Source organism: Rhinolophus ferrumequinum, chromosome 15, assembly GCF_004115265.2.
Source record: "Rhinolophus ferrumequinum isolate MPI-CBG mRhiFer1 chromosome 15, mRhiFer1_v1.p, whole genome shotgun sequence".
In the NCBI taxonomy this organism is placed as follows: Eukaryota; Metazoa; Chordata; class Mammalia; order Chiroptera; family Rhinolophidae; genus Rhinolophus; species Rhinolophus ferrumequinum.
This window is the reverse complement of record NC_046298.1, coordinates 9,665,245-9,691,519: the sequence shown is the minus strand read 5'-3', so window position 1 is coordinate 9,691,519 and position 26,275 is coordinate 9,665,245. Positions and strand designations below refer to the sequence as shown.

The 26,275-nt window shown below is 51.2% G+C and overlaps 1 protein-coding gene across 1 annotated transcript in view; it reads right to left on the bottom strand.

The window, feature by feature from the left end:
• Nucleotides 1–6,210: 6,210 nt before the first annotated feature.
• Nucleotides 6,211–26,275, bottom strand: part of SLC12A3 (solute carrier family 12 member 3) — a 34,479-nt gene continuing 14,414 nt past the window's right edge. Inside the window, exons 18-26 of the mRNA XM_033127107.1 lie at nucleotides 25,665–25,771; nucleotides 24,128–24,210; nucleotides 22,928–23,005; nucleotides 22,262–22,363; nucleotides 21,192–21,303; nucleotides 18,906–18,992; nucleotides 15,878–16,013; nucleotides 14,260–14,327; nucleotides 6,211–8,561 (exon numbers count right to left, since the gene is read on the bottom strand). Of these exons, the coding sequence (XP_032982998.1) occupies nucleotides 8,420–8,561; nucleotides 14,260–14,327; nucleotides 15,878–16,013; nucleotides 18,906–18,992; nucleotides 21,192–21,303; nucleotides 22,262–22,363; nucleotides 22,928–23,005; nucleotides 24,128–24,210; nucleotides 25,665–25,771 (915 nt within the window). The 3' untranslated portion in view covers nucleotides 6,211–8,419. The remainder of the gene's footprint in view (nucleotides 8,562–14,259; nucleotides 14,328–15,877; nucleotides 16,014–18,905; nucleotides 18,993–21,191; nucleotides 21,304–22,261; nucleotides 22,364–22,927; nucleotides 23,006–24,127; nucleotides 24,211–25,664; nucleotides 25,772–26,275) is intronic.

The following is a 26,275-nucleotide window of genomic DNA, read 5'->3' as shown; positions in this document are numbered from 1 at the left end:
CTTTTATAGGTACCCCGCGCCTCAGCTTTGCAGACAGAACCCTCTGTGGCTGCCGCCCATTGGCTGACGCGGAGGCCACTGCCCAGACGTGGCCCAATCGGCGGCCGGATCCGTGGGCAGGGGGGCGGGCGGAGCACGTGGGCGCGGCTGATGCAACCCGCCGCCGTTGCGTCACTTCGCGTCGCGGCTGAGGTGCGGGATCCGGGGTCAGGCGGCCATATCTGGGTGCCCTGCGGCCATCTGGGACCTTCAGTCCCGAGGAGAGTAGATTGCTCCCTAGCTCGGGTGCCTAAGGCCCCTTAGGCAAGATCCTCCCGGCCGACTCCGGGATTGGCAGCCTCTGCAAATTGTTTCCTCACAAAGCAGCACCACGCCCCTTTTGACCCCAGGCGTCAACACCCAGTTTGTGTCTCTTCCCTCTAGAGGGACGTCAGGCCCTGCGGGCCCCCCCTGCAGGGGAGGCCTCCCCACCCGTACCCCGGCCTCGGCTCCAAGTACAGCTGGGCTGACCCTGTTTGGGAGTCCACCAGGAAGGGCTCCCTCGAAGGGGGAGGAGGAAACAGGGCGGTTCTTCCTGGAGCTGAGGATGGAGGCATCCAATCTGCTGTTGCCGATTCATCGAGGCCTCAGACTCGAACGTTACACCCTCCAGTGTGGGACACCACAGCCCCGCTTACACTTGGAGACCCTCCAAAAGGGCCCCACTGTATGGGCGACTAACATACGCTTCCTTTACATTGGGGCTGAGAGAGGAGGGCACGGTTCTCAAGTTTCCTAAAAATAAAACTACAAAGACCTCTCTGACGTAGACTCTCCTTCCCTCCCTTCTGTAGGGCAGAAGGTCTTAAAAAAACTAAAGTGACATTGTGCTGGCCCCATCCTTGTCCCAGGCCTGCTGGGACATGTTTTTCCAGGTGTGTCAGGAGCTTTGGGCAAGGGCAGGAGGGTAACAGGAGGAACCTGGTCGGGTTGGTGGGTGTAGTACCACAAACAGGGCGCTTGAAGGACTGAACTGTATCGTCTCACACGACCAGAGGCTGGAAGTCTGACATCAAGGTCTTGGGCAAGGAAGGTTCCTTCTGAGGGCTGAAGGAGAATCCGAGCCGTGCCTTTTCCCTAGCTTCTGGTGGTTTGTTGGCCACCTTTGGGTTCCTTGGTGTGGAGCTTACATCACCCCATCTCTGCCTTCATGGTCACAGGGCATTCTCCCCATGTGTGTGCCTTCCCATTATTTCCCCTCTATGCACGTCTGTTTCTGTGTCCCAGTTTCTCCCGTTTTTATTAGGATATTGCTCATATTGGATTACGGCCCACTCTAATGACATCTTACCTTGATCATCTGCAAAGACCCCATTTCCCAACATGGTCAAATTCATAGGGACCGGGGGTTAGGACTTCAGCATCTTTTTGGAGAACATGATTCCACCCATAACATTGGCCTTAACATGACGCAGAACATGGGGTGGCTTCTTTTCAGCTGACTTTATATGAAGAAGGGAGGTGGAGGGCTTTGGAGGTAGTTTTTCCCGACACTCAGTTCTCTGGGATTGTTTTTTTGTCACCGAGGAAAGCTTTGTGTCTTTTCATCAGGGCTGGCTTCATGGGCATAGCTCCCACCCTTGGTTTAATGCTCTGCCGTCAAGATCTGAAAATTCTTAATAAATTTTGAATAGGAGTTCCTGCGTTTTCACTTTTCGTTGGGTCCCACAAATTATGTAGCTGGTCCTGCTTTTCACACATCAGGACGGAAGAAAATGACTGATTATGATCTAGTAGTCTTGCAACTAGAAGCTGACCAGTGGGGCCAGGCCAGATAAAACAATCAGAGGCCTTAGGGGAACAGCCAGGATAACGGCTTCATTGGGATATCAAGCATGCTACAGAGCATGGTTTCCTCTAGCCTGCAGTGACAAGCGTCAGGGCCCCTTACGACAGCACGTCCATGTCCACTTGGTAGTAAGAAAATAAAGGGGTGTTGTTGTTGTGGTTTTCCTAGGGAAACAACCCGATTTCTGTGATTCCCTCTTGGGTTATGTCCCAACGAGAGAGCCCCCCTTAAAGGGACTGTAGTGATTTTACCTAAAGCATATTTAGAAAAATATTAATTTCAAGTCAACAGAAGTGCCAGGAATAGAAAGATAAACATGAGTGACTCTGCTCTCAGTGACCTTACAAACATAATGGGGGTGATAAGACAATACAAAAATACAGAAATAAAAGACAACCCAAAAGTCTCTTACATTTCTGAAGGACTTATGATCATATCAAGGAATCACATAGAGGCAGGAGGAGACAAGGGCAAGACAGAAAACTTGATGGAAGAGGTAGAATTTGAGCTGAACGTTGAAGGATTGGTGGAATTTGAATAAATATAATAATGGCAGTAATTATTGATTAAGCCCAATAGGGTACCTGTATACAGAACTTGTATGGGCAAGTGTAGCTCGGTGGTCAAAATCATGGACCCAGAGGCAGACTACCTGTTTTCAAACCCAGCTTTTGGCTCTTATGAACTATGTGACCTTAATCAATTATTTAAACTCTCTGTACCTAATTTTCCTTTTCTGTAAAACTGGAATAATAATAGTATACATTTCACAGGGTTATTGTGAAGCTTAAATGATATAACATTGCTAAAGGTCTCAAGACAGATCCAGACACTTAGTCAGTGCTCAAGAAATGTTAGCCATTAATATTTACGGAATCGTTGTAAGTCCAGCCCCGTGGTTCCTGAACATGGCTGTGAAACAGAATCACCCAGGGCACTCTTTTTTTAAGTGAAGATTCCTATGACACCAAGTATTGGCAAAGATATGGAGCCATTGGAACACTCTTACGTGGCTGGAAAGAGTGTAAAATGGTACAACCCCTGTGAAAATCAGTACGGCAGTTTCTCTTAAAGTTAAACACGTACACGTACCCTACAACCCAGCCATCATACTCATAGGGATTTACCCAAAAGAAATGAAAGACTGCATGAGAATGCTGATGGCTGCTTTATTCACAATAGCACAAAACAGTGGGAACAATCCAGGTGTCCATCACTAGGAGGCTGGATAAACAAACTAGACTGTACCCATCATACAGTGTAATACTCAGTAATAAAAAGGAACAAACTACCGACATGGGCAGTAACATGAAAGAACCTCAAAACCATGCTAAGTAGAAGGACCAGACAAACAGCATACATATTATATGACTCCATTCACATGAAACTGTAAAGGAAGCAAAATGAATGTATGGTGACAGAAAACAATGAGTGGTTGTCTGGGGGTGAGGGTGGCAGAGACTGATGTGGAAGAGGCAGGCCCATAGTGTGCGGCAGTTGTCTACACGGTTCACAGAACCAATTGTGAGCTTCTCTTCCCAACACTGCTTTCAGGGACACCACGCCTCTAGCTTCACATTGGCCATGGTGGGAATATTATTAACTCCAGAGATGAGCAAAGACTAAAAAGCCGAGCTTTCCCCCCAGGGAATCAGTTGTTAAACTTTTACCAACACAACACTGGACATGAAGGGAATTTCTGGCTTTGTGAAATGTTCTGTCTTAATGGGGTGTGGGTTACACAGGCCATAGGCATTTGTCAAAATGGATCAAGCTGTACACTTAAGATTTGTGCTTTTCGCTACGTATACATTATACCTGAACTAAATGTGTGAAAAATAATAAGATGGGTGTCAAGTCTACCAAACAGGGCCTGATGCATCCAAGTTGGTAACTGGTTCAAGGGCCAGGTTTGGAAACGACTGGTCAAGTGTGACAGTAAGTACACGTTTTCTTTTTAAATAACGATGGTGTCGGTGAGAGGTAAGACTAGAAAGAATTCTTGCGACCAGCTCAGGAAAGACTTTGCATGGTCACCCTTGAGCGTGTGGGCCTTATTTGTGGGCAATGGGAGGTTTTTGACCAGCAGATGGGACATGACCAGAATCAGCATGGATTTGCATCATTACAGAGTCTGGCTTTGAGTGGGAGAGACTTGGGGCCAGGAGACCCTACTTCAAGAGGAAATGTGGACCAGCGCTAGAATAGCCCAAAAAAGGAAAAGTGGAAAAAAAAAAAAAAGACATTGCAGAAATAAAGCAGGAGAGAAAGATTGTAACACAGATTGGTTCATGGCTGAGGCCCAGGTACGCTCAGAGCCCGCATTTCCCCATCACAGCTACTGTCCTCCCTCGTCTAAATAATCCGATTGCAGGCCAGCATTTTACTTTAAAGAGAAAAAAAATTCATTTACTTTAAGTTTCGTAGTATCTTTTCATGAGCACAGAATCTTTCCTGTACCCTACATAGAATTTTGATTGTGTGTTAGTTTCTTTTTTACCCTAGCGAAACATCCAGCTTCCCCAAGCTGGTTTTAGACTAGACCTAGCACTTAGGAATAGATGCTTAAGACAATAGAAATCATTTATAGGAACATTCTTGTAAAAATGGTGGGATTTTAAATCTTCTCCATGAATTTAATCCTGCTTCCTCAGCCCTTCTATTCACCTCCGGGTTTCTCCTCTTAACCAGCCCTCCAAACATGTCCACTCATCCCTCTGACGCTCTCATCTTTGACCTGGTCAGGTCAGTCTTTCCCATCCGAGGCCACACCAATCACTCAGGTCTGCAGGAACTCCTGCTGGGGGCTGGTTCTTTGGGAACAGTCTCCAGCCCTCTCCCTCTGCACTTTGCCCTGTTTCCCAAAACCTCCTCACATTTACCAACCCCACCTTTTTCCAAGACTGGACACTTGAACATCCCCCCGTTTTATTCTGTGACTCTCTTACAAGCTGACATGAAAATCACTTGTCGTTTCTTGCCACTGTCATTCATCTGTGTGACATTCTGCTGTCTGGCCTCCCAGCCAGGTGGTTCTTCTCAAGGCTCTCTCCACATGGTATTTTTAGGAACTAAATTTGTTGTGGCTCCCTTTCAGGAAGGGCACTTATGGTGTGGGTGTGGATGTGCGTCAGCTTTCGGTCACAGGATTAACCCTCATTTCAAGTGGGGAATTACAATAAAGACAAAGGCTGGGCTTTCCTGGGCCCCATTTTGGTGAATGCTTTTGAAATTGGCAGCATTTTTTTCTGACATCTTGAGCTATATAGAGCTACAAGCGAAACCTGGCTGCTTTGCATGTGCTTGGGGGCCTTCCAGCCAGGTGGTTCTTCTGGAACATTCCAGCTGGTCTCATCCCTGTGAAACTCACTTCTCCCTTGCCACCCAAGAGAGGGCAGGCAGGTATGTAAAGGGGATTCCAGTCCAAACGGGGCTTTCCATCTACTAGTGAGGCCACAGCTTTCTGCCTGGGAGGTGGAGCTCAGAGAGCCTACTGGATGAAAAATGGGCTGTACTGTACTTACTGTAAAGGCACAACAAGTCTGGACAGGAACTAAAGGAGGATAGGAAATTTGAAGGGGAAAATTGGGAGTGAACTGGGCAGTGGATCCAGGGGAGATAAATGAGGAGTGCCGGCTGCCGTGGCAGGTGTGGCTGCTGGCTGGGGCCCGGCTCTGGCCCTGATGAGCCACCCCTCCGAGGGTCAGGTTTTCCACGCACAGTGCTAAAGGATTATGACACGGATAATACTTCCCACCACTGAAACTCATGAACATGGAGCATTTCATCATCCAAAGGCAGAGAGAGACACACCATGGACTGAAATGTCTTACTGTCCTCATGCCCAGTAGGCCCAGCAATGACTTGGAGAGCCTTTCAGAGACCCTGATCACACAGCAGGGCAGTAGGAAGGGGTGTGCCAAGGGATGGGGGGACTGAAGAACATGTTTTCCACCCCACCCCCAGCACCCACAATATTGACCAGCCATGCACGGGCCAAACTCAGTCATCAGCTGGCCAGTTGGCTAGTGACACCTGTTCTGGTCCAATTGTTTCATTTCATAGACTGAGGCCCAGAGAGGATAAGGGGTGTATCTGAGGACACACAGCCCGTTTTGGCGGGGAGACAAACTCAAATCCGGTTCTCCTGGTGGTTACCCAGTGGCTCTTTCCACTCAACCTCTCCACCTCTCAGTTTGAGGCAAGATTGAAAATACTGGGAGACCTTTATAAAAACTAAAGAAAATGGGTTCCCTGTGAGTCTGCACACAACATGTAAGAAAGCAAAGGGAAAATAAGTGTCTCCTGAAAATACTCATGTAGAAATCTAGCCACATAATCTACAGAACCAGCAGAATCTCAGAGAAAAGTTCAATCCAGGGTTGAAAAAACAACGCAGTTAGTTTTTCCAAAAACACTCAGCAGAGTTGAAAAGCAATGTGTTCCTCCTACACAAATAAATTCTGTTGACCGAGTGAATATATTTTTTATTCATTTCATTGTTTTGACCTCACTGTTAACTCTTTTTTTTTTCCAAAGCTATCATCATTGTGAAACATTCAGTTTCCAAAAAAGAAAAACTCAGTTTCCAACATAGTGAAAAATTTGTGTTTTTTGTTTTAAATGCCTGAAGCCAAAGCATTTTCTGTTCTTGGATCAAGGTCTCCCAGAGGTCTGGAAAGGGAGCACTCATATGCCAGGAAATGGCTTTCCATGTGGTTTTAGAAAGGCAAGCATTCCCTGATTGAGTTGGGGGAGGGGGAGGGTTGGTCCCCGGTCCACTGAATGGCTCAGAGGCAGGCCTCCTTCTGAGGTCCCTGGGGAGCAGACCAGCCATCCCCAATGAACTCAGCCAGGCTCTGAGTCTCTCTCAGCACGTCCTGATGAGCACAGAGAGCAGTGGGGCTTGTGACACCCTGGGGCCCAGGGCCTTTGGTCGCTGCAGTGGCATGGCCCATTAAATGCTGAAGTCCTTTGGGTCCTAACCCTTAGAAAGAGATTTTTGCCTTTATGACTAGGTAGGCGCTTCATTGGGCTTGGAGGGGGCTGACAAGATTCAAAGATGCCTGGTTCCTTCAGCTTCCCCTGTGCTACTGGAAAAGGCCCCACCAGCCGTGTCTGCCAACCATTCACCCTTGTGTTGCATGGGTACGTCTAGAGCTAAAATGTCCTTTCAGGGAGCCTCACCCATTGGCACTGACACCTCTTAAAGTTCTTTCTGCTCTTGCATCCAAGCTTGGTTGGTGCAAGCTCTCTGGAGTTGTTCAATCTATAGGAACCCGAAACCTTGACATGAGCAAGGGCCATCTTCCTCAGGTTCTCTCTCAACTCTGACCCCCATCTTACGACTCCCACTCCACAGCCCCCTCTGCCACTTGCTGTGTTTCTACCTCTTACCAGTGGCTTCTTCTCCCCTGTCCTTTCACCCAGGCTTGAGCTGGGTATGCAGCTCTCTGATTCTTTGCCCCGTCTTGACATCTTTATACCCCCTCCCTGCCTTCTCCATTCCTGACCCACCAAACCTCCATCCTCTATCCCCAACCAAATCTGAAATTGAACACCCTTCCAAGAGACTCCCTAAATCTTGTCCCTCCTTTGAAGCTCTTTCTTAGCATTAATATGCCTCCTTGAGTGTTTTTTTAGTTCCGTTTTCTTCCCTTGGGATGAGGGAGAAATCACAGTGAGGCCAATCAGGACCTTTCTCCACATCAGCTGGACTCCCTGCTGTGCAGGAGGAAAAGGCAGGGCACAAAGGGAAGTCTAAACTGTGGTTTTCAAACCATGGGTCACCACCCATTAGGGGGTCCCAAGTTCATTTTAGTGGATTGCAACCAAAATTCAAAGGAGAAAAAGAGCGAGAACAGAAAATACCAGTGCGTGTTGCCCATAGTAATGATACCGATTGCTTTGTGATACTTTTGTTTCAGTGTATGTTTGCTCTAAGTCTCAATGTGAAATATATTTCTTACTGTGGGTTGCAGCACAAAAAGTTAGAAAATCCCTGGTCTACCAGAGAACCAGCCAAAACACTGACGACCCGTTATTACTGAAAGTGAAAGGAATGAGACGTGGTTAAAGAAATTTGCATTATTATGGAGATTCCAAGAATCCTGCATTCTTCCTGTAAGGGCTACTGGTGTGTGTGTGTGTGTGTGTGTGTGTGTGTGTGTGTGTTGCAGGGGGCACCCCTTCTCCTGACCTGAGGAGGAGGGAGGCATGGTGACGGAGTATTCCAGGGAAGTGTGTAGAAACTGCTAAGATACACACCCAGCACTCTGACTCAAACTTATGTATAAATCAAAGACTAGCATCTTAATTTGTTGTAATCAAGATCAAAAGAAAATAAAAGGAACGCCAGGGCATTTTCCACACAACGTCAAATGCTGCTTCTCCAGCCCATAAAACAAAGCCCAGAGGACGTGTTCAACGGGAGTGGGGTCCAACCAAAGTTTGGAAATCTATCAGCTTTCTCAATCGGGTCATCAGAGGCTACTGCTTAAAGTGCAACAGGGCATGCATGAGTCTCATCCCCGTGGAGAGGTGGACGTCCCACGCACCCTCGGCTTCGGGCAGGCCTGGCCAAGCTTGGCGTTACTGGCAGTAAAAGGTGAGCACGTTTTCCTGGTTTCCTCGGATCAGGATGACTGGAGGTCTGAGGTCCTGGGACAGTGTCTCCAGCCAGGCCATGTACAGCGAGCTCGGGCACTTCCCCTTCCTCCCTATGGGCAAGGTGCTGTGACACAGGAAGAAGAAGCAGGAGAGCAATTACCGAGAGGCCTTCCGCCCACAGCCCCGCTCATGGTTTGCTTTCTGAACAGCAACTCTGTTGAGTGACCCTTTCAGAGCCACTTCTCCCCAGCCACCCTAAGAATGACCTCTTGCTCTCCTTAAAGGCATGGTTCCAAACGTACCTTCGGCCACGAAGCATTTCTGAGCGAAGCCATGGCCTGCAGGGAGGCCCCCGTGATCTGGCCCCTACCAGCCTCCCCAGCCTCACCTCCTACCACCCTCAGCCTTCTTCACACCCCTACAGCTGCAGTGGCTTTCTTACTATCCCTGAAAAATTGGCAAGCTTGGTCCTGCCGCAGGGCCTTTGCACCTGATCTTTCTCCACCCAGGAGGCAGCGCCTCCAGCTCTTCACCTGGTTGGCTCCTTTGAATTACTCAGATCTTGGCTCAAGTGTACCTCCTTCTCTCATCACCCCCTCCAGAGCAGGCCTCCCCTCTCTCTCTATCATATCGCCCTGTTTTATGGTCTTCACAGCATTTCACACTCTCAAAATCCTCTTTTCATTTATTTGCTGTCTGTGTCCTTTGACTAACACGTATGTTCACTCACAAGCAGGCCAGGTGTGTCTTCTTCACCACTCTTTGCCCTATGCCTAGGACACGGTCTGACACAGTTGGGATGTTAAGTGGGTGACCCCACCCAGCAGGCCACGCAAATGAAGCCAGCCAGCCTTGCCTCTCCAGCCACACAGCTGCCAGTGGCCACACGTGATATGTTCCTCCGGTTCAGCTGAGTGTCGTTGTCCTGCCTCCTGGCCTGTACGTAAGGCCCGTGGAGCAGGTCTCTGCCCTTGCCTTGGGAGGGCGCCTTGCCTGAACTGCAATGCTGTGCAAATAACGAGGTGCCTTGGGGAGGCTGTCCAGCCATATTTCCATGGCTGTTTCTGGCAGTGACTTTTCCACCATCTTGAGATTCCAAAAAATGCATCGCAGTAACCACAGCTGCTCTGCTCTTGGCTCAGAGAGAAGCCAGCATCTCACAAAGCCAGCTGGAGTTACAGGAAGTTGGGGCACCAGCACCCGACATGGGCCTGTACTTTGTTTTCCCAAAGTACATCCACAGGTATTATTTCTCCCGAACTTAAAAGCAACCCTAGGGAAAGGGCAGGGCCCCCAGCACCGCCGTCTCCCCCAGCTGGGGGAACCCAGGCAGAAAGGAGGGTGCTGTGTGGTACTGGGCTTTAGAACATGGCAATAGCGTCAGAGCAGCCATATAAGTCATAGCTTCACCACTTCCTCAGCCCTGTGGCTTTGGCAGATGGCTCATTGTCCCTGAGCCTCAGTTTTCTCTTCTGTAAAGGGAGGGCGCACATAGTTCCCTCCTAGCATGTTCGTGAGCTCTGCAGAAGACAAGCACACAAAGGGCAGCACACCGCCTGGCACCTAGCAAGCACTTTAGTACCCTTACCACTTGTCATTATTTACCACATGAGACAACCAAGCTGGTGAGTGGCAGAGCTGGGGCTCGAACCAACATCCTCGGATCTCCTGCCCCAGCTGCCTCTGCTCGCTGCAACCCCCACCTCCTCAGCGAAGGTGAATTGGGGTCCCGAAACAGCTACCCTATTGAAAATTCCATCCTCAAAGCTTCACTTGGGACAACACTACCCTCCTTTAAAAAGCAAGGACTTCAGGATTGGGGAAGGCAGGGGGGAAACAAGGACATTTCATTAAGTGAGTGTCTCCTTAGTTAGAATGTGTTTGTGTCTGGTGACTTTCCAGGGGAAAAGGAAGTGGGTACATTGAAACCAAACTTCCTAATTTAACAGTTATGCCAAAGGCTGATAACGCTCTCTGGTAACGACTACATCATTTTCAGGGACTGAATTCGAACATTTCCAAGGTCACGAGAGGACTGGTGTCTGCATTATCAGGGGCGGGGGACACCCATCACTCCTGCTGTGGCCTTTTAAGCTTCAGTGTGAAATTCCCTCCCCCAGCAGAGCCTGTCCACCTTGGACAGGCGCCCTTGACACTCACCCCCAGGGCCAGCCAACAACTCTCCACTCCTGCTCACAGGGTGTGCGTGCTTTAAGCTACTCATCTTTAGAAATAAAGCCACTCCAGCACAAAGGAATTTTTGTTCAGAATTGCATCGCTTAGCCCCAAAGAAAAGCAGCCTGGGATCTAACCGAGATGCAAATTGCAACCCTGTGTCAGAACCTTCGCCACAGCTTCAAAACCCCATCCCGGCTCAACATCTGTGAGATCCTGGGCAGGCTGCTAACTCCTCTGAGACTCAACTTCCTCATCTCCAAAAGTGGGGGGGTGAGGGGGGAGGAAGGGTAAAAAATAGAATCACTTGATAAAGCTTTGAAAATGAACAAGGCCCAATGTCTTGAGTGTCAGAGAGGCTCAATCAATAAAATGCAACGTGGATGATTGTTATTTTGATTATTACTATTTGGTTTTGAGGAGGAAGTCTTTAGAGAAAAAAGAGTGATCTAGACCCCAAAATAAGACCAGAAATGAGGTTGTTAATTCAGGCAAAGCTTGTGGGGCTGGTTACAAGGCTGGTTTATCAGCTGTGCAGATTAAGCTGAACTCAAACTTGCCGTTAATCAGATAAACTGCTGAATAGTAAGCAGCCAAAGACCAAATTCTGCCTCCAGCCTTCTCTAGAAAACGGTTCTGGTATGCTCTCCAAAATGCTGGCAAATGTCCTTTTGTCTTGTCACCGACGCTTGGGAGGACTTTTGTTTCCTCAGAATTTCTGGAATGCAAGTTTCTGGACTCTACCCCAGACCCTGATCTGGAAGGAATGGAGGAATTTGCCATTTTCCACGGTCTCCTGGTGTTCTCATGAAGGTGACCCTCAAAGTGAGCTTTTAGAAGTAGGGGGTGGGGGGAGTCAGCAGTCTCGGGTTGGAGATTGGTGATGCAAAAATGCAGCTGCCATGCGCTCCCTCCCAGAGGGGTTGGCCCAACAGCCAGTGCCCTTTGGGCAACAGCTGTAGCTGCCACCATGGGGTGGGGACGCTGTGTGCAGGCCTCTCCTCTAAGCTGATTTGGGCTCATTGTTATTTGTATCAGCTAATCCCACAAAGGCTGGTGGGCAGCCTTCGGCTTTCCCAATGAAGTCTGCGGGGTGGGGAAGCGGACTGGGAGAGTACCAGTCGGTGGTCATCTCCCCAGATGAAATTCCTCCTCTTATGTCTTGAGAGCCTGACTCATTATAGTGGCAAAGAAAATTAGAATCATAACATGGTAAGGGGAAAGAGAATCTCGTTTAACTCTTTTCTATAATCAGGGAAACTGAGGCTCAGAGAAGTAGGGTTACGTGCCCAAGGTCACACAGTGGGCTAATAGCAGCAACAAAATGCAAGCCTACTGTGGACAGAGGTGGTGTGGCACGTCCATGCACCCCAGGTGGTACTCCCAGGTACCACAACTAAGGAAGGGCAGGGGAGCCATCCCAGGATGAGCTGGTCCACTGCCTTGCATGCTGACCCAGTCTTCACCCAGGCCAACCTTGAACTAGGGACATTCTCTGCAGGGTATTGGCCAGAGACTGGGAGATAAATCCAGCCCTTTTCCTTATCACAGTTTCCATGGCAAAGAAAACATGAAGCATTTTCTTTGTACAAAACATGATCTCCTTAAAAGCCACAGGAGGGCTGGCCCGGTGGCTCAGGCAGTTAGAGCTCCGTGCTCCTAACTGCGAAGGCTGCCAGTTCAATTCCCACATGGGCCCGTGGGCTCTCAACCACAAGGTTGCCAGTTCAATTCCTCGACTCCCGCAAGGGATGGTGGGCAGCGCCCTCTGCAACTAAGATTGAACGCGGCACCTTGAGCGGAGCCGCCTCCCGGATGGCTCAGTTGGTTGGAGCGCATCCTCTCAACCACAAGGTTGCCGGTTTCGACTCCCACAAGGGATGGTGGGCTGCACCCCCTGCAACTAGCAACGGCAACTGCACCTGGAGCTGAGCTGTGCCCTCCCCAGCTAAGACTGAAAGGACAACAACTTGAAGCTGAACGGCACCCTCCACAACTAAGATTGAACAAACAACAACTTGGAAAACAGTCCTGGAAGTACACACTGTTCCCCAATAAAGTCCTGTTCCCCTTCCCCAATAAAATCTTTAAAAAAAAAAGAAAAGCCACAGGAAACAGTTTCAGGCAGAGCCAGCTTCAAAGCATGCACCGTGCACATCTGCACAACCCTGTACTTAGAAGGGCCCCAGTCTGGGTTTACTGCTCTGCTGTCACCCTCTTGACATTCTTAATAAGTTTTGAACAAGGGGCCCCACATTTTCATTTTGCAGCGGGCCTCACAAATTGTGTGCTCTGTCCTGGTTTCAGGGTAGGAAAAAAAACAGGTTCTGCAGGCTTCTTGGCTGTCCTGTGCAATTCCCAGGTGACTAGCCCCAGGAAATGTAAGAAAGGCCAGTGTTTGCTTCAATTCCCTCTCAGCTGGCCTCTCTGGGAGAGGGGACGCAGGCACTGCTGCCATATTCTCCCTCCTGGCCTCTGAGAGAGTAGAGCCACTGCGAGACACTCTCTGTGCCACTGCCACCTTCCACTCCCTCAGCCTTGGCCAATATCCACCAAAGGCAGCTCATTACAGGACACAGGCCGCAGCACTGGAAGCCTGAGCTCGGATAGGCACGCAGCCTGGAGCAGCTGAGCTGGGGACGCCAGGCTTGACACCCACATCAACTGTGGGTGACCAATGGCCCAAGAGGGCGGGGTGATTCCCAAACAACTAGGAATCGATTTTCTTCTGGAATGAGCTGGGTCCCCTTTGAGAAGCCCAGGAAAAGGTGACAAATAAGGGGAAAGCAGTGGTGAGCGACGTCGGTGAGGCCTGGGACATGTGAGACCCTCGACCTCTGCCAGGCTGGCACTGACAAGGAGAAAATTCTAGGATGTCCTAAATGAAAGTAGAGCAGGCCAGAGAGTCCAGGGAAGAGACAAGAAGGGGTTAATCAGTGAACAACTGCAGGGCCAAACCAACAAAAGACTGCCCCCACCCCTGAGTGTATATTGGAATTTTGGATTAACTTCCAGGAGGCCAGTTGCATGATTATCTAAAAGAGGAAACAGCCAGGCGCCACCGAGCCCCAGGAGCTTCTGCTCATTTGCAGATGGACTTTCCAATCCGCTGCCCACAGCCAACCACAGGAGGCTGCTTCCCTGTGGACTCTGTGCCTCGCTTCGCCTTCTCCCACCTCCTTCTCCCACACTGGTCTACAGCCAGTGTGGATTCTTTCAAAACAGTGTACACCTCTCTCCCTACTACGTGATGTACAAAACACTCAGCAATTCCAGGCGCCGGACGTGCTGGCTTTGCCACTGCTGCTGGCAGTTTAGACTCCATGCCCCAGGATCTGGTCTTCTTTTCTTTTCCTTTTTTTTTTTTTTTTTTTTTTTTTTGCTATCAATGGTCCAATAAACCCTTTCTTTTGAAATGGCTTTCAGCCATGGAAGTTCACATTTTTGTTAACCGCTCTCAGGTGAGAAAGTGAGGCAGACGCAGGCCCTGGACGTGCTGAAAAGCCACCGGGGTTGTGTTTAACTGCACTTTGGGCCTTTCTGTCTCATAGGGGAAGGTGTAGGTCCCCAGCTGGTGGCCACCCTCTCCCAGAGCTGACACCCTTGGCCTCTGGGACGGGCTTCTCCTCTGACCCGGTGCTACTTACATGACGACGAGAGCGGCGTCTCGGGAGTAATCCAACAGAATCTCATTGAGCCTCACCTGCCGCAGAGACTGGGGTGAGGAAAAACCACGTGGTCACTTTCCACATCCTTGGGAACAGTTCCCACCAAGCCCAGGGGCCTCTTTCAACATTTCTAACAGGATGTGTGCATTGTTCCCTCTCAATTATCATAGACTCTCCTGCCTCCGAGAAGAAAGGGGACCCTCATAGTACATGAGTGCCAAGCTCACCTCCCTGCGAAGCCCTCCTTGGTTGTCCTCGCCTGACCTTGTTACCATGACCAGCGGGACAGTTGGGGGACAGAGCACCTTATGTGCCGTTGGGAGAGCTGACAGAGAGAACCTGAGCCAGGCATGCTGACTCCTGAGGGCCACTGTCTTCCTCTATAAAATGAGTACGAGAACATCCGGGGCATTTCAGGAAGCTGGAGTGAGGTAACCTATACAAAAGCACAGAGCGGAGGCCTGGCTGGGAAGGCTTGATGAGGTGGATGGGGTGGTGGGGGCAGGGCTGGGACACACACTCCTCCCCTTTCATAACAAGGTTCGTGAGAACCTTTGCACAGATGCTTTATTCAGCTTTTTCCAAGGAGCCGGGCAGCTGTGCCTGCCCAGTGGGGTGGGACCTCAAGGCTGACAGATCAGGGAACTCCCTAAAGCTTGTGTGGGGTTGGGCGGCGGGAGAGACTCCCTCCTACCCCAAGGCCTGTCTCCAAATTGTTCAGAAATGATTGACACTCAGGTTCTGATAGTGGACGGACACCTCATTTGAGAGAATGGAAAACTGAGGGCAAGTGAGTTAAGCTAGACCAGAGCTTCCGACCTCACACTACTGACATTTTGGGTGGAAGAGTTTTTCTTTGTGGGAATTGTCCTGTGGGCTGTTGGTTAAGCAGCCTCCCAGACCTCTATGCACTAAGTGACAGTAGCAATCCCACCCTCCAGTGGTGACAACCAAAAATGTCTCTAGGGGTTGCCAAATGTCCTCTGAGGGGCAAAATTGCCTCCTGGAGGAGAACCACTGACCCGGGGCACAAAGAGAACAGAACTGTGATCCCCTGGCTCCCCAAACTGCTCTTGCTACCACAAAATGGCCACGGCAGCCACCACTGTCCTTTAGCCACCACTGTCCACTCTCATTAGAGCCCTGAGATGCCATCTGGGCACGGTCGGCCATGGCTTTGGGCCACATCTGGGCTGGGGTCTACAGGCTCAGGGGAGAAGACCAGGCAGCTTTGTGGGCCTACAGGACACATTCTACCTTGGCCTTCAACACTTGTTTCATGAGTCCTAGGCACAGAGGAATGGGGGAAGAGAGGGAGAAGGATGCCAGGCAGTGCATCGCCATGGCCAGGGTGACTCAAAGTGGGCAGGAGGACCAGGGTCTTGTGCCAAGGAGGGCTCTGAGTTGCACAACCCGCAGGTGGTTACTGGTCAGACTGAGCGTTTGTGGCTTGAGGAGACCTCAGAGGCTGGGTGCAGGGGAGCGGAGAGGGGCCGTGGGTGTTCAGGAAGCTCAGGACAGAAGGGCTCCGGGTCCGATCCAGGAGAGCACCTGTCCCCCTCAGCCCACCCCAGCAAGCCCCTTGTCCCTCCTGCACCTTGACCCTATTCTTGTTAATCTCCTCATCCGAGATCTTCCAGGGGCAGTCCCGCCTCATCTCGGTGATAGTGGCCTCGTCCTTGAAGCCGTCATTCAGGCGGAAAGGTGCAATCATGTCCTCAAACCTCTTGGTGCTGGGAACAGAGAGAGCAGGTGAGACCAGATGAGTTGGCCCAGTTTCCAGGGGAATAAGGTCCCCAGAGGGAGATGGAGGTGGGTGCCACAGGGACATACTTTTCCGTCTGAAACCCATTCTGACACTGCCCTGACATCAAAGCAGCTTCCGTGTTGAACTTGGCACTGATGGTCCTTCCAGGAGTCCTCCACAACGACTGACCTGGGACCCACCGCCACCCCCACCCCCCCCCCCCCCGCCTGTTCCCAGGTATTTACTGAGCACCCTTCTGTGCCGGGCTCGGGGCTACACAACAGTGAACAAACCTAAGAACGTCTCCCATCCTCATGGAGCGCACGATCTGCTGAGTGACAAATAGGATCAGGCATTTTACGGAGGCACTGGGATGGGAACTAACAGGGGAGGGGAAGGCCTCTGGACCGAAAGGATTCCTGTCCTTCCATAGCCAGCCATGCCCAGGGCAAGAGGTGCTGGAGCAAACAGAACGGAAGGTGCACAGGACCTGAGCAGAAGCGTGCTTGGTCTGCTCGAGGAGCAGCAGAGGAGCCGTGTGGCTGGAGCAAGGTGCGTGCAGGGGAGAGTGGGGGGAGGCAGGGACAGACAGGTTGAGGGGCCAGGTCAGGCAGGCATTCATTATTTGTCCTGAGTGAGACAGGAAGCTGTGGAAGGGTGTTCTGTGGGATCTCACTTCCATTATTAGACAGAAATTCTCAAGAGAAGAGGGTCCAAGGCTGAAGCCCTAGGATGCCAACGAGTGTTAGGTAAAGATGGAAGAGGCAGCAAAGGAAACTGAAAGAAGACCACTGAGGTAGGATGGAACCAGTAGAGGGTGGCATCTTGGGAGCCAAAAGAAGAAATGTTTCAAGAAGGATGGCTGAAAGGCAGAGAGGTGAGGACAGACGTGGCTCTGTGCAGGGCAAAGGTCACTGACGATGCTGGTGAGAGTGATTTCAGTGCAGGAGTGGGGTGGAAGCCAGACTGGAGAAGGCTGGAGAAGGACGGTTGGGGAGGAAGTGGCAAAGGAGTGGACCACCTCTTTGGAGAAGTTTGACAAGGGAGGGGAGAAAATGGTCCAGGTGGAAGCAGGGGCAAAGGAGGTGGTTTGAAAGAAAAGAGATGCTGGGTGGGGTCTGTGGGCCCCTCCCTGTCCTCCCCACCCAGAAGGTCTTCCCCATCCCTCTATGTTGGTGGCCTTTCTCAAGGCTTTGCTCCTCCACCAACAGAGACAACCCTCTTCTCGTTTGCATTCTGGTCCATCCCTGCTATTCTGATAGCTCTTGACGTCCTGCACTGAGCCAGGGTAAACCCTGGAGGGCAGGGCTGCAGATTACTCATCTCTGCCGCTGCAGCTCCAAGCAGAGCCCTGAGCAAATGGTAGGAGTCAATGTACCCATCCCCATGAAATAGCTCCTTTCTACCCATCTTGATTTTCTTTCCTCTCCAGGTAATGGGAGACATAAGGGAAAAGGGGGAAGAGACCAGGACCAACCTTACTTTAGGAAGGAGATAGAGTCTGGAAAAGCTCATGTACGTACACTGATTTCCATAAAGCAAATCCTATTGGAAGCACCGGATTTTAAGAATATGAAATTGAATCATGGGCAAAGTACATGACCCCACCATTGAGCCTTGCTACAGTTCACACCAGGGTTTGCATAAAGTCTGCACACTGCCTTTGCACAGGGGAGAGGGACATTTTTGCCCAGACAGGTCAACATTTTCCCCACTCCAAACCCACCATGGCTGAATGGTGCATGGTGGGTAATGCACCATGTTATAATGTGTTAATATAACATCAGGGCCTTTGCATCTTCCATTGGCTCCAGTATCTTTCAGCCCATGAAGGGGACGAGACTTTGTTGCAGCCCCTGCAGAAGGAGCTGCCCTCCAGCTGTTTTGGTGCATTTGACTCTGCCATCCCCAGCCATGGCCCACTGTACCAATGGTAGCCAAGAAATAGGATTTCCAGGAACCTCTACCTTGGCCTGGCAGGAACGGATAAGCTGGGCCAGTCACATTCCTTTTTCAGGAACTTAAATTAGGCAATGCCTGGCAAGGGAAGCAGCTTGCACAGAAAACTCAGAATGCAGAGCTCAGAAGCCACACGAGTAGGCAAAAGCCACAACTCCAGCATTTATTGGACACTGACTCTGGGCTGGGCATTGTGTTAAGCACTTCACATAGATTGTCTCTAAAGCGGTGGTTCTCAAAGTGGGGTGCCTGGACCAGCACTGAAAGCTTGTTGGAAATGCAGGTTCTCAGGCCCTACCCCAGACCTACTGGCTCAGAATCTTGAAAGTGGGACCCAGCAAGCTGTGTTTTCACAAGCACTCCAGGTGATTCTGATGCATGCCAAGTTTTGAGAACCACTACTTTATGAAAACACTCCGGGGTTGGAGAAAATTTACAAAACCAGTCACCTTTGGAGGTAAAATCAGCCTTTTATGAGTAGCCAACAGCCTGGGCTTGTAAAGTATGTAACCAGAGATGCCTTTGTCCCCCAGGTCTCTGTGTGTGTGGTGGGGGGGCGGGGTGAGGGCAGAGGGAATCTTGTGGATGAAACACCAGCCTCTGCTCCAGTGACAGACCAGCCATGACCTTCACCAATAAGAGCTTAAAAACACTTGGTCTAAGAAAGGCATCAATGTCAACTTTCATCAGCCTCTAGTGCAGGTGTGTTTCTGGCAAAGATCAGAGCTCTAATATGCAAAGGAAGAAATACAAACATGAAACTAAACGGCTGCAAACTCCGACCCTTCCTCTTCCTTTCCATGAGCCCAGTCTAGGCAGGGGGCGGGAAGGACAGTGCCTCTGCCCTTGGCTCACCAGAAAGGGGCGACAGGCACACAGCTGGCCCTTCTGCCTGGAACCCCCAATACAGAGAACTCACTGCTCAGCCCGAGGCTTCTGGTTGATGTCGGGAAGAACGTGAACTTCGTGGAATCCCAGTCGAAACTTGCTTAGCAGAGAAATGATCCTGGAAGACAAGAGATTTTTTAAAAATGCATTCATTCATTCAATTCATTTTCATGGCAGTGAGCAGAACAGATTAAATCCTGCCCTCATGGAGTTTACATTCTAAGCTGGGAGGGGGGCGGACGATAAATGAATATTGATAAGGTAGGTCAGCTGATGACGAGTGGCATGGAAAAGTAATTGACTACTATTCCCAAGTCTGGGGTGGTGCTCGGGATTCTGCATTTCTGACAAGCTTCCAGGTGATTCGATGCTGCTGGTCCATGGACCACACTTTGAGAGACAAGGGTCTAAGGGATGGGAAGGTGAACTACAGGATATCAAAGGGTGGCTGAGGAAGCAAAGATAACACATTTGCAATAAGTATAGAACCAGGAGTCCCAAGCCAGATGGCGCTGACTTTGCATCCAATGGGGAATAAAATGCCAACTCTGGTTTGCAGCAGTCTAGGAAGGCTTCACAGAGGAGGTGTCAATCTGGCTGGATGGTGCACGGTGGGTAAGATTGTTATAGGCCAAAGGGGGTGAGGCAAGGTGTCCACATTGAATCACCCAAGGAGCTTTGTCAACAATACACCTCCCTTTGTCCTAGCTCCCCATTGTGTCGAATCCCTGAGTGGGATATGGCTTTGGGGATACCCCAGTTCTAGTTGGCAGGGAGGAGGGAAGTCCAAATGAGTGAAGGCATGGGGTGCAGGGGGTGGAGCGGCAGCAGTGAGGGGTTGGGGGAGGGGAAGGACCAGGCTGGGGCTGGCCATCAAGCCACTGCTGATTCCTGAACTTGGGAGTGAAATTAGGAAAGCAGGGCTGTGGGCAGACGGCTTGGTGTGCAGCACGGAGGTGGCAGGCCTGGGCAGGGTCTGGGCAGAAGGCAATGCAGGCCTGTATTCCAAGTCACGAGGAGGACCCGGTCAAGAGACAGAGGGAGGCGGAGGAGCTTTCACAACCTTCACGTGGTAGACACCCTATGGCCCCCCAGTGCCATGGCCTGGAGCCAAACTAAACCTGTTAAGCCCTGCTTCCATTCGGAGCTGGAACAGGAAGCTGAGGCTGATCTGTTGTTGGGAGGCCACAGAGAAGCCGGCTGCTGCTTTGCCCAAGCATCCCTTGCTGGGCATTGCTGAGAAGGGCCTTCCGGTGGAGAAGTCCTCAACAGGGGTGAGGACAACCAGATGAGGTTGTTGGGTCGTCCTGAACGCACATAGGAGGTGACTGAGGGGGTCGTGGGGATGTGGCCCTGGCATAGGACTAGGGTGGCACAGGCCACGGGGTCCTGACTAGAGACTGGGCAGAGTTTTTTCTCTTTGGCTAATTAACTGCACCACCTTGGGGGGCTACCCCATCTTCCTGAACCTGTCTGCCTGTACTAGCAAGCCTCCATCCTACCACCTTTGACCTTACTTGAACCTTTCCCTAAAGCAACAATTACCCAGTTTTAGGCACACATGTGCCACCTGCCTGATTCTTGCCACCTCTACACCTGTGTACCGGTCTTACCATTTACTTCCTTTTCAGCTCAAATCAACTGACACTCTTGCTTAGATATATCTCAAAAGGAAATTCCATGCCACAACTTTAAACAGAAAACCAACCTCTCTTGCCAGAAAGAGGTAACCAATAAAACCCAAGTAAATAAACCAGAATGCCACTAACTTTTGGCTGAACGCCATCATCTGCCATGCCCCCAGCCAGGCCCACCCTCTCTTGCTTAGATATATTAGCATGGGTTCCCGAGCAGAGAACCCTTTTCCTGCACAATCAGCCACACAGTCGGAGGAGAATTAAAAGTCGCTTATCCAGTAGGATTTGCTGTCCCATCTCCTGGCCACTAAAGGCACCTCTCGTCTCGTCAGGCATGGCAACCCAAGCATTGGGGGATGTTGCCCCAAGGATTCTAAGCTCTGCCTCATTTCTCCAGTGGAAGTGCCTTCTCCATCCTTCATTTCACACAGGTATCTCCTTGAGCAGATTTCTGGTTTTAAAATTTAACACCCCTCCCTGTGATGGCTGGAACTAGGGCGTCTGCACCCCCCTTTAGGGGCACAAGACACCAACACAACTTCTGAAACAGACAGAAACCTGCTTCTTTCCAGAACTTTCTCACCACACTGTGACCGGAACAGAGCTGAGCCACCTGTGATGGGGGCGGAGACTGAAGGGAGCTGGGACGGCCCTGGTCCCCACCGGCGCTCCCCACTTACGCCTTCCTCTCCTGGTCCATCCTGTTGATCTGGCCCCCCACGAACACTCGGATCCTGCATTTGCTCCATCTCTTCTTGCGGCGGAGAAGGTAGGGGATGAGGAGGGTGAGGCCTGGCAAGGAGGGTCCCCATAAATCAGGAGGAAAATGCTCTCAGGGTAGAGTGCTCTGTGCGCTCTCACCCCTTCCCCTCTCTGGCCCTCAGTTTACCCATCTGTATAATGAGCATGCTGACTAAACCAGAGTAGCACACAGGGCTCTGGGGCCAGGGTTTATTTGGTCTGCACGATGTTTTTAAAGAAGTGAGCTGGCATTTAATAATTGGGGCATTTCACATGAAAATCAGGATCTCTGGCAGTTTTTGAAGATTGAAATTTGACCAGTGGATGGGAGCCGTTGTCCCTCCATCATCTCTCTATACAAGGTCAAGGACTGGCTGTCACTTACGACTGCGTAACCCTGGACAAATTACCACACCACTCTGTGCCTCAGTTTCCTTATTTGTAAAGAGGGTTAATCATAGTTCCTACCTGGGGATTGCATTAGGTTAATCCACGCAAAGCATTTAATGTCAAGCATATAGTAAGTGCCCAGGCACATTACCGATCATTCGTAGGACATATTCTATTGGAGTAGAAACATTTTCTCTCTGTCTAGGATGCTATCAGAGGTGGAAACAATAAAGCTGAGACTCATACGTTTTAAGAAAAATGGGAGAGAGCGCATTTCTTTGGGAAGTGAAGAATTTCTAAGCTTTCCTGTGCACCATCTCCCCTGTTTATGTCATGTGCTGTTACCCCTAAGGCCTGTCCAATCTGAAGGTTCCATCTCATGTTGACTTCAGATCCTCCCCTAAAATCCCCACTTTACAGCTGAAAAACTGGAGGTCAAGAGAGGGGCCCAGCCAGGGTCCCCCAAGCCCAGTGAGGGTCCAGGGGCTCCATCCCCATGTGTGGGCACTGGGTCCCACCAGAGGCCTTGCCCAGAGCGTCCAGGAAGGGCAGGCTAAGGGACAAAGAGTCACGGAGGGAAGATGGCCTGGAGGCGAGGGGGTGTCCCAGGGGCACGGACCTCCGTCGTCGAATAGCCAGTAGATGTCGATGGTCTTCTTGCCCTGCTCTGACTGGAAGATGGTGCTGGCCTGCTCCTCCCGCACCAGGGCCTCGGGGTCCACTGCAAGAGCAAAGGGGCAGGTCACCTCGGAGCACAGCACAGTCACATGCCTGAGTCTGTCTGAGAACAGCCAGCTGCCCTGTGAGGTGGCCTCGCTGTCTGTCACCTGGGCCGTGCACACAGATGCCTGAAGCACCGTGCTGAGGGCGCACACAGAGGGTGGGGACGTGGCCCAGAGCACCACCAACGGGCCCTGTGACGCCACGACTCTGATTTGCCCCTCACAGATGCCCACAGGATGCCCCCAGCTCCCTGCACTGCAGGTTCCCCTGCCTCTCAGAACACTGGGGGAAAACACTGAAGGAGACCCCTGCCCCTTCCCCAGAATTTGAGCAGGGCCAGAGGGTGTTGGAGGGAGGGGGACAAAGTCCCCATGGGGGGGGTTCCCACGATGCCCACACTCAGAGTGCCCCGGTAGGGCTGCAGTCTTTCATCCTGCCCAAACCCACACCCCACCTCACCGTTACCCAACCCCAGGGGCCCCATGCGCCTTCTGCCCTTAACCAAGTTCCCGCGTGGCCCCCGCTAGCTGCCACACAGGGTGAGAGTGGGGCGGCGACTGACGTGTGCCCGAGACGGAGGGCCGGGACCTGCTGGCGCTGACGTCCTTGCTGTCCTCTGCCGGGTCAAACACAGGGTTAACTGCAAGGGAGGGGCAGCTGGTTCCAGTCTGGCCGTGCCTGGCGCCTGGGCATTTCCAATTCCTCCTCTTCCCGGCTTTCCCTCCCATACGAGGAAGGAAGTGCCAGCACCTCACCTTCCATCGGGCCCCGCCTCCCTCTGGACCTGACTCTTCCAGCTCAGCCCCACCAGGCTTCCTTCTGCTCCTTACACAGGGCCCCCTTGGTCACCGCAGTCCTCGGTGTGGGGGTGCTCCCCGAGCCACAAGCAACTTTCCCGAGCACCCCCTTCTCCGCAAAAGTCCCCGTCCTCAGAGAGACCTTCCTGACCTGTGCCCTGTGTCAGTGTCACTGTCTGAAGTGACTCACGGGTCCACTGTTTCCCAACAGAATATCAGCTCCCTGGGAGCAGACTCAGTTTCTTCCCTGCCGTAGCCCCAGGGCCTAGACCTGCCTGGTTGCTGCTCTGTAAATACTGCCTGCGTGAATATTCACTGAACTGCTCCGTGCCAGGCCTGCCCTCGGCACTCAGTGACCGATGAACAGGACCTGGGCCCTGCCTGCGAGACACACAGCGTCCACACCTCACAGTTGTCCCGGCACCCCCATTTGTTTTCGTACATGCTGTTTCTTTCACACCTCTAAGTATTACTAATTCAGAGTCTGCATGTTCATTTGTGACTTTAAATGTTAAACATATCCGTACTTGGTGCTCCAGCAATTGTCTTGGAGACCAAAACAACCAGTTTTCATGGCCTTTATATGTATTTTCACATTTCACACGTCTTTACGTGGGCGTTCTCCTCTCCCTCTTTTCCTTTTCCCTCTCTATTAGAACTTCCTTACCCCCTCTGGTTACAAAACCACTGATCGTGATTCAGGGAGCTCTGAGTTCCGGTTCTGTCCCCAGCTGGAAGCATGACCTTGAACTGGTCACTTCCCCTTTCTGGGCCTCAGTTTCTCCATTTGGAAACCTGATGAGCTCTAAGGGGCCATCAAAAGCTGATTTTCTAGGAGTCTGCGACCTTCCCCACTCATTTCCCCCCTCTTCCCCCATCACTAGAAAAAAGTTGGGTTCTGGAACTTTCTGGGATCCTGTTCTGGTTTTTGATAGAAGTGCCGAGCACGTGGGGTGTGTACTCACTGTGCGCCTGCATCACCTCCGAAATGTTGAGCCCCTCACGCATCCTCATGACACACACACCGTAGTTGAAATCAAAAGCATCGCTGGAAAGAGAGGAAGTGGGGTAAGGCTCCTCGCAGCCCCAGGCCCCAGCCCCCAGGAGAACAGATATCTGAGCTGCGCCTGCCTCTCCCCACCCCCTTTCTCCTCTCAGGGCCTCAGTCCCCATCTGTGAAAAGTGCAGGCAGAACTGGAGAGTCCCCAGGACGCTTCTAGCTCTGCGGTCCGAGGCACTGTGTGTCCTGTGGACCCTGTACTCAGGGGGAAACTGAGTCAGGCCGGTCTTTGAGCCAGGCCCTGTCCTCCTGATACATTTGGATAATCCTCACAACCCTTCCAACAGAGGTGGGGATGGGGATAATTATCCCCATTTTATAGACACAAAAGCTGAGTTTGGGGAAGTGATTTGCCCATGATCACACGCTACGTGGCCAGCTGGGATTAGAATTAAAGAGCTGAGACTATAAATCCTGCCCGAGGGCAGGCACGCACACAGGAACAGCCTCCCTCAAGAAGGCAGCAGTAGGTTGTCTCTATGGAATGTCTAGAAGATTCCTGCTGCAGAAAGGTATTTACTGCCCGGTTGACACTGTGCCCAAGTGCCCACCATTAGGGCTGATCTAACAGGCTAAGCATTGTCCTTCCTGGACTTTAGTTACACATCTCTGGGACAGGGACCTTTCAGGCCCTGTCATGTGGGAGTCTTGGAATGCTGGAGCTGGGGGAGAGGACAGCAGGTGTCCCATCACCTCCTCTGTTAGAGGCAGCTGAGAGGCGGAGCTCAGAGCCATCCAACAGCAGACCTGGAAGCAAGTCCGAGGTCCCTGACACTCAGCCTCATGTCCTTTAAATGCCACAGCACACTTCCTCCCAGTACCATATCAATGCAGAAAAGCAACTGAGACAAGTACTTTCTGGAACTTGCACAATAAGAGCTGAAGGAGAAAGAGTTTGAAGTTAACCCTGAAAGCCCCAGGGAGTTTATCTTCTGGTTGTATTCCCCACGTTTATCGCCTCTTCAGAGGCCTGGATCCACTTCTCACTCAGTCGTAGCACCTCACAGCTCTCAAGCTGGCTATCTGCAGGTCTTCTGCTGCCCACAAAAGAGCACAAGATTTTCACCTAAGAACCCATATTTTCAACTTCTCTGAAAAACTAGATTTGGCAACACTGGGCCCACATATCTGTCTGGGCACAACTGGCCAGAGCCAAGTAACAGCTGCAATCTCCAGTTTGCCACAGTCCCCACTGCTCCCTATCGTCCCACACCTGGGCCACTTTGCTCTTTGTTACCTGCCTGATCCTTGCCGATCTTCGTGTCCATGACCCATAGGTCAGGGTGGGGAGCCCCCAGTCTGTCTGTTTCTTCTTCAACTTTGAACCAGTGACTCAGTTTCGTATGGCGCCACTGCTTCCCCTTCACTTCCCAAGGCTCAGGAAACGCCACAGGCCCACACAAACAGAGCCCAGGCCCTGCCTCCCCCGTGCCCTCACTCACTGCAGGATGCTGATGTACTCCTCCACCGTGGCCGGGTGGGCCGACTGCCAGTTCTTCTTGAACCCGACCACCAGAATGTTGGGCTTCATTCTCCCGAGACCTGCGGCCTGCCGGGGAGGTGGGGGTTGGGGGATCAGGTCTCACACCCCGTGTGGGCCCTGTTCTGTGACTGGGGTGGGGCTCTCTGTCAGCCCCAGCTGCCCTCTCCAACACGTGGTAAGGGCTCAGGAATCACAGGCCCCAGCTCAGGGTCCTGTCTGTCTGGACACACCCATGAGGAAGGTGAAGCTACAGCCATAGTCACACCCTGTGGCCTCTCCAAGTCTGGGCCAACGACTGGACTGTCCCATTAGTTCTGGATTGTCCCAGCTCCTGCTTCTCTCGTGAGTTATTTCTCATAACAAGGGACTTGAATTTGGATGTCAAGCTAGGAGTATTCCTGGATCATCCGATCCATACATCTTTGATAATTCTCTCTTTGTTTAATGTTTTAATTTTTTAAAAATATTTTGAGGTGAAAATCACATAAAAAAATTAGCCATTTTAAAGTGTATAATTCAGTGGCATTCAGTACATTCACATGTGGTTTAACCATCACCTCTATTGACTCC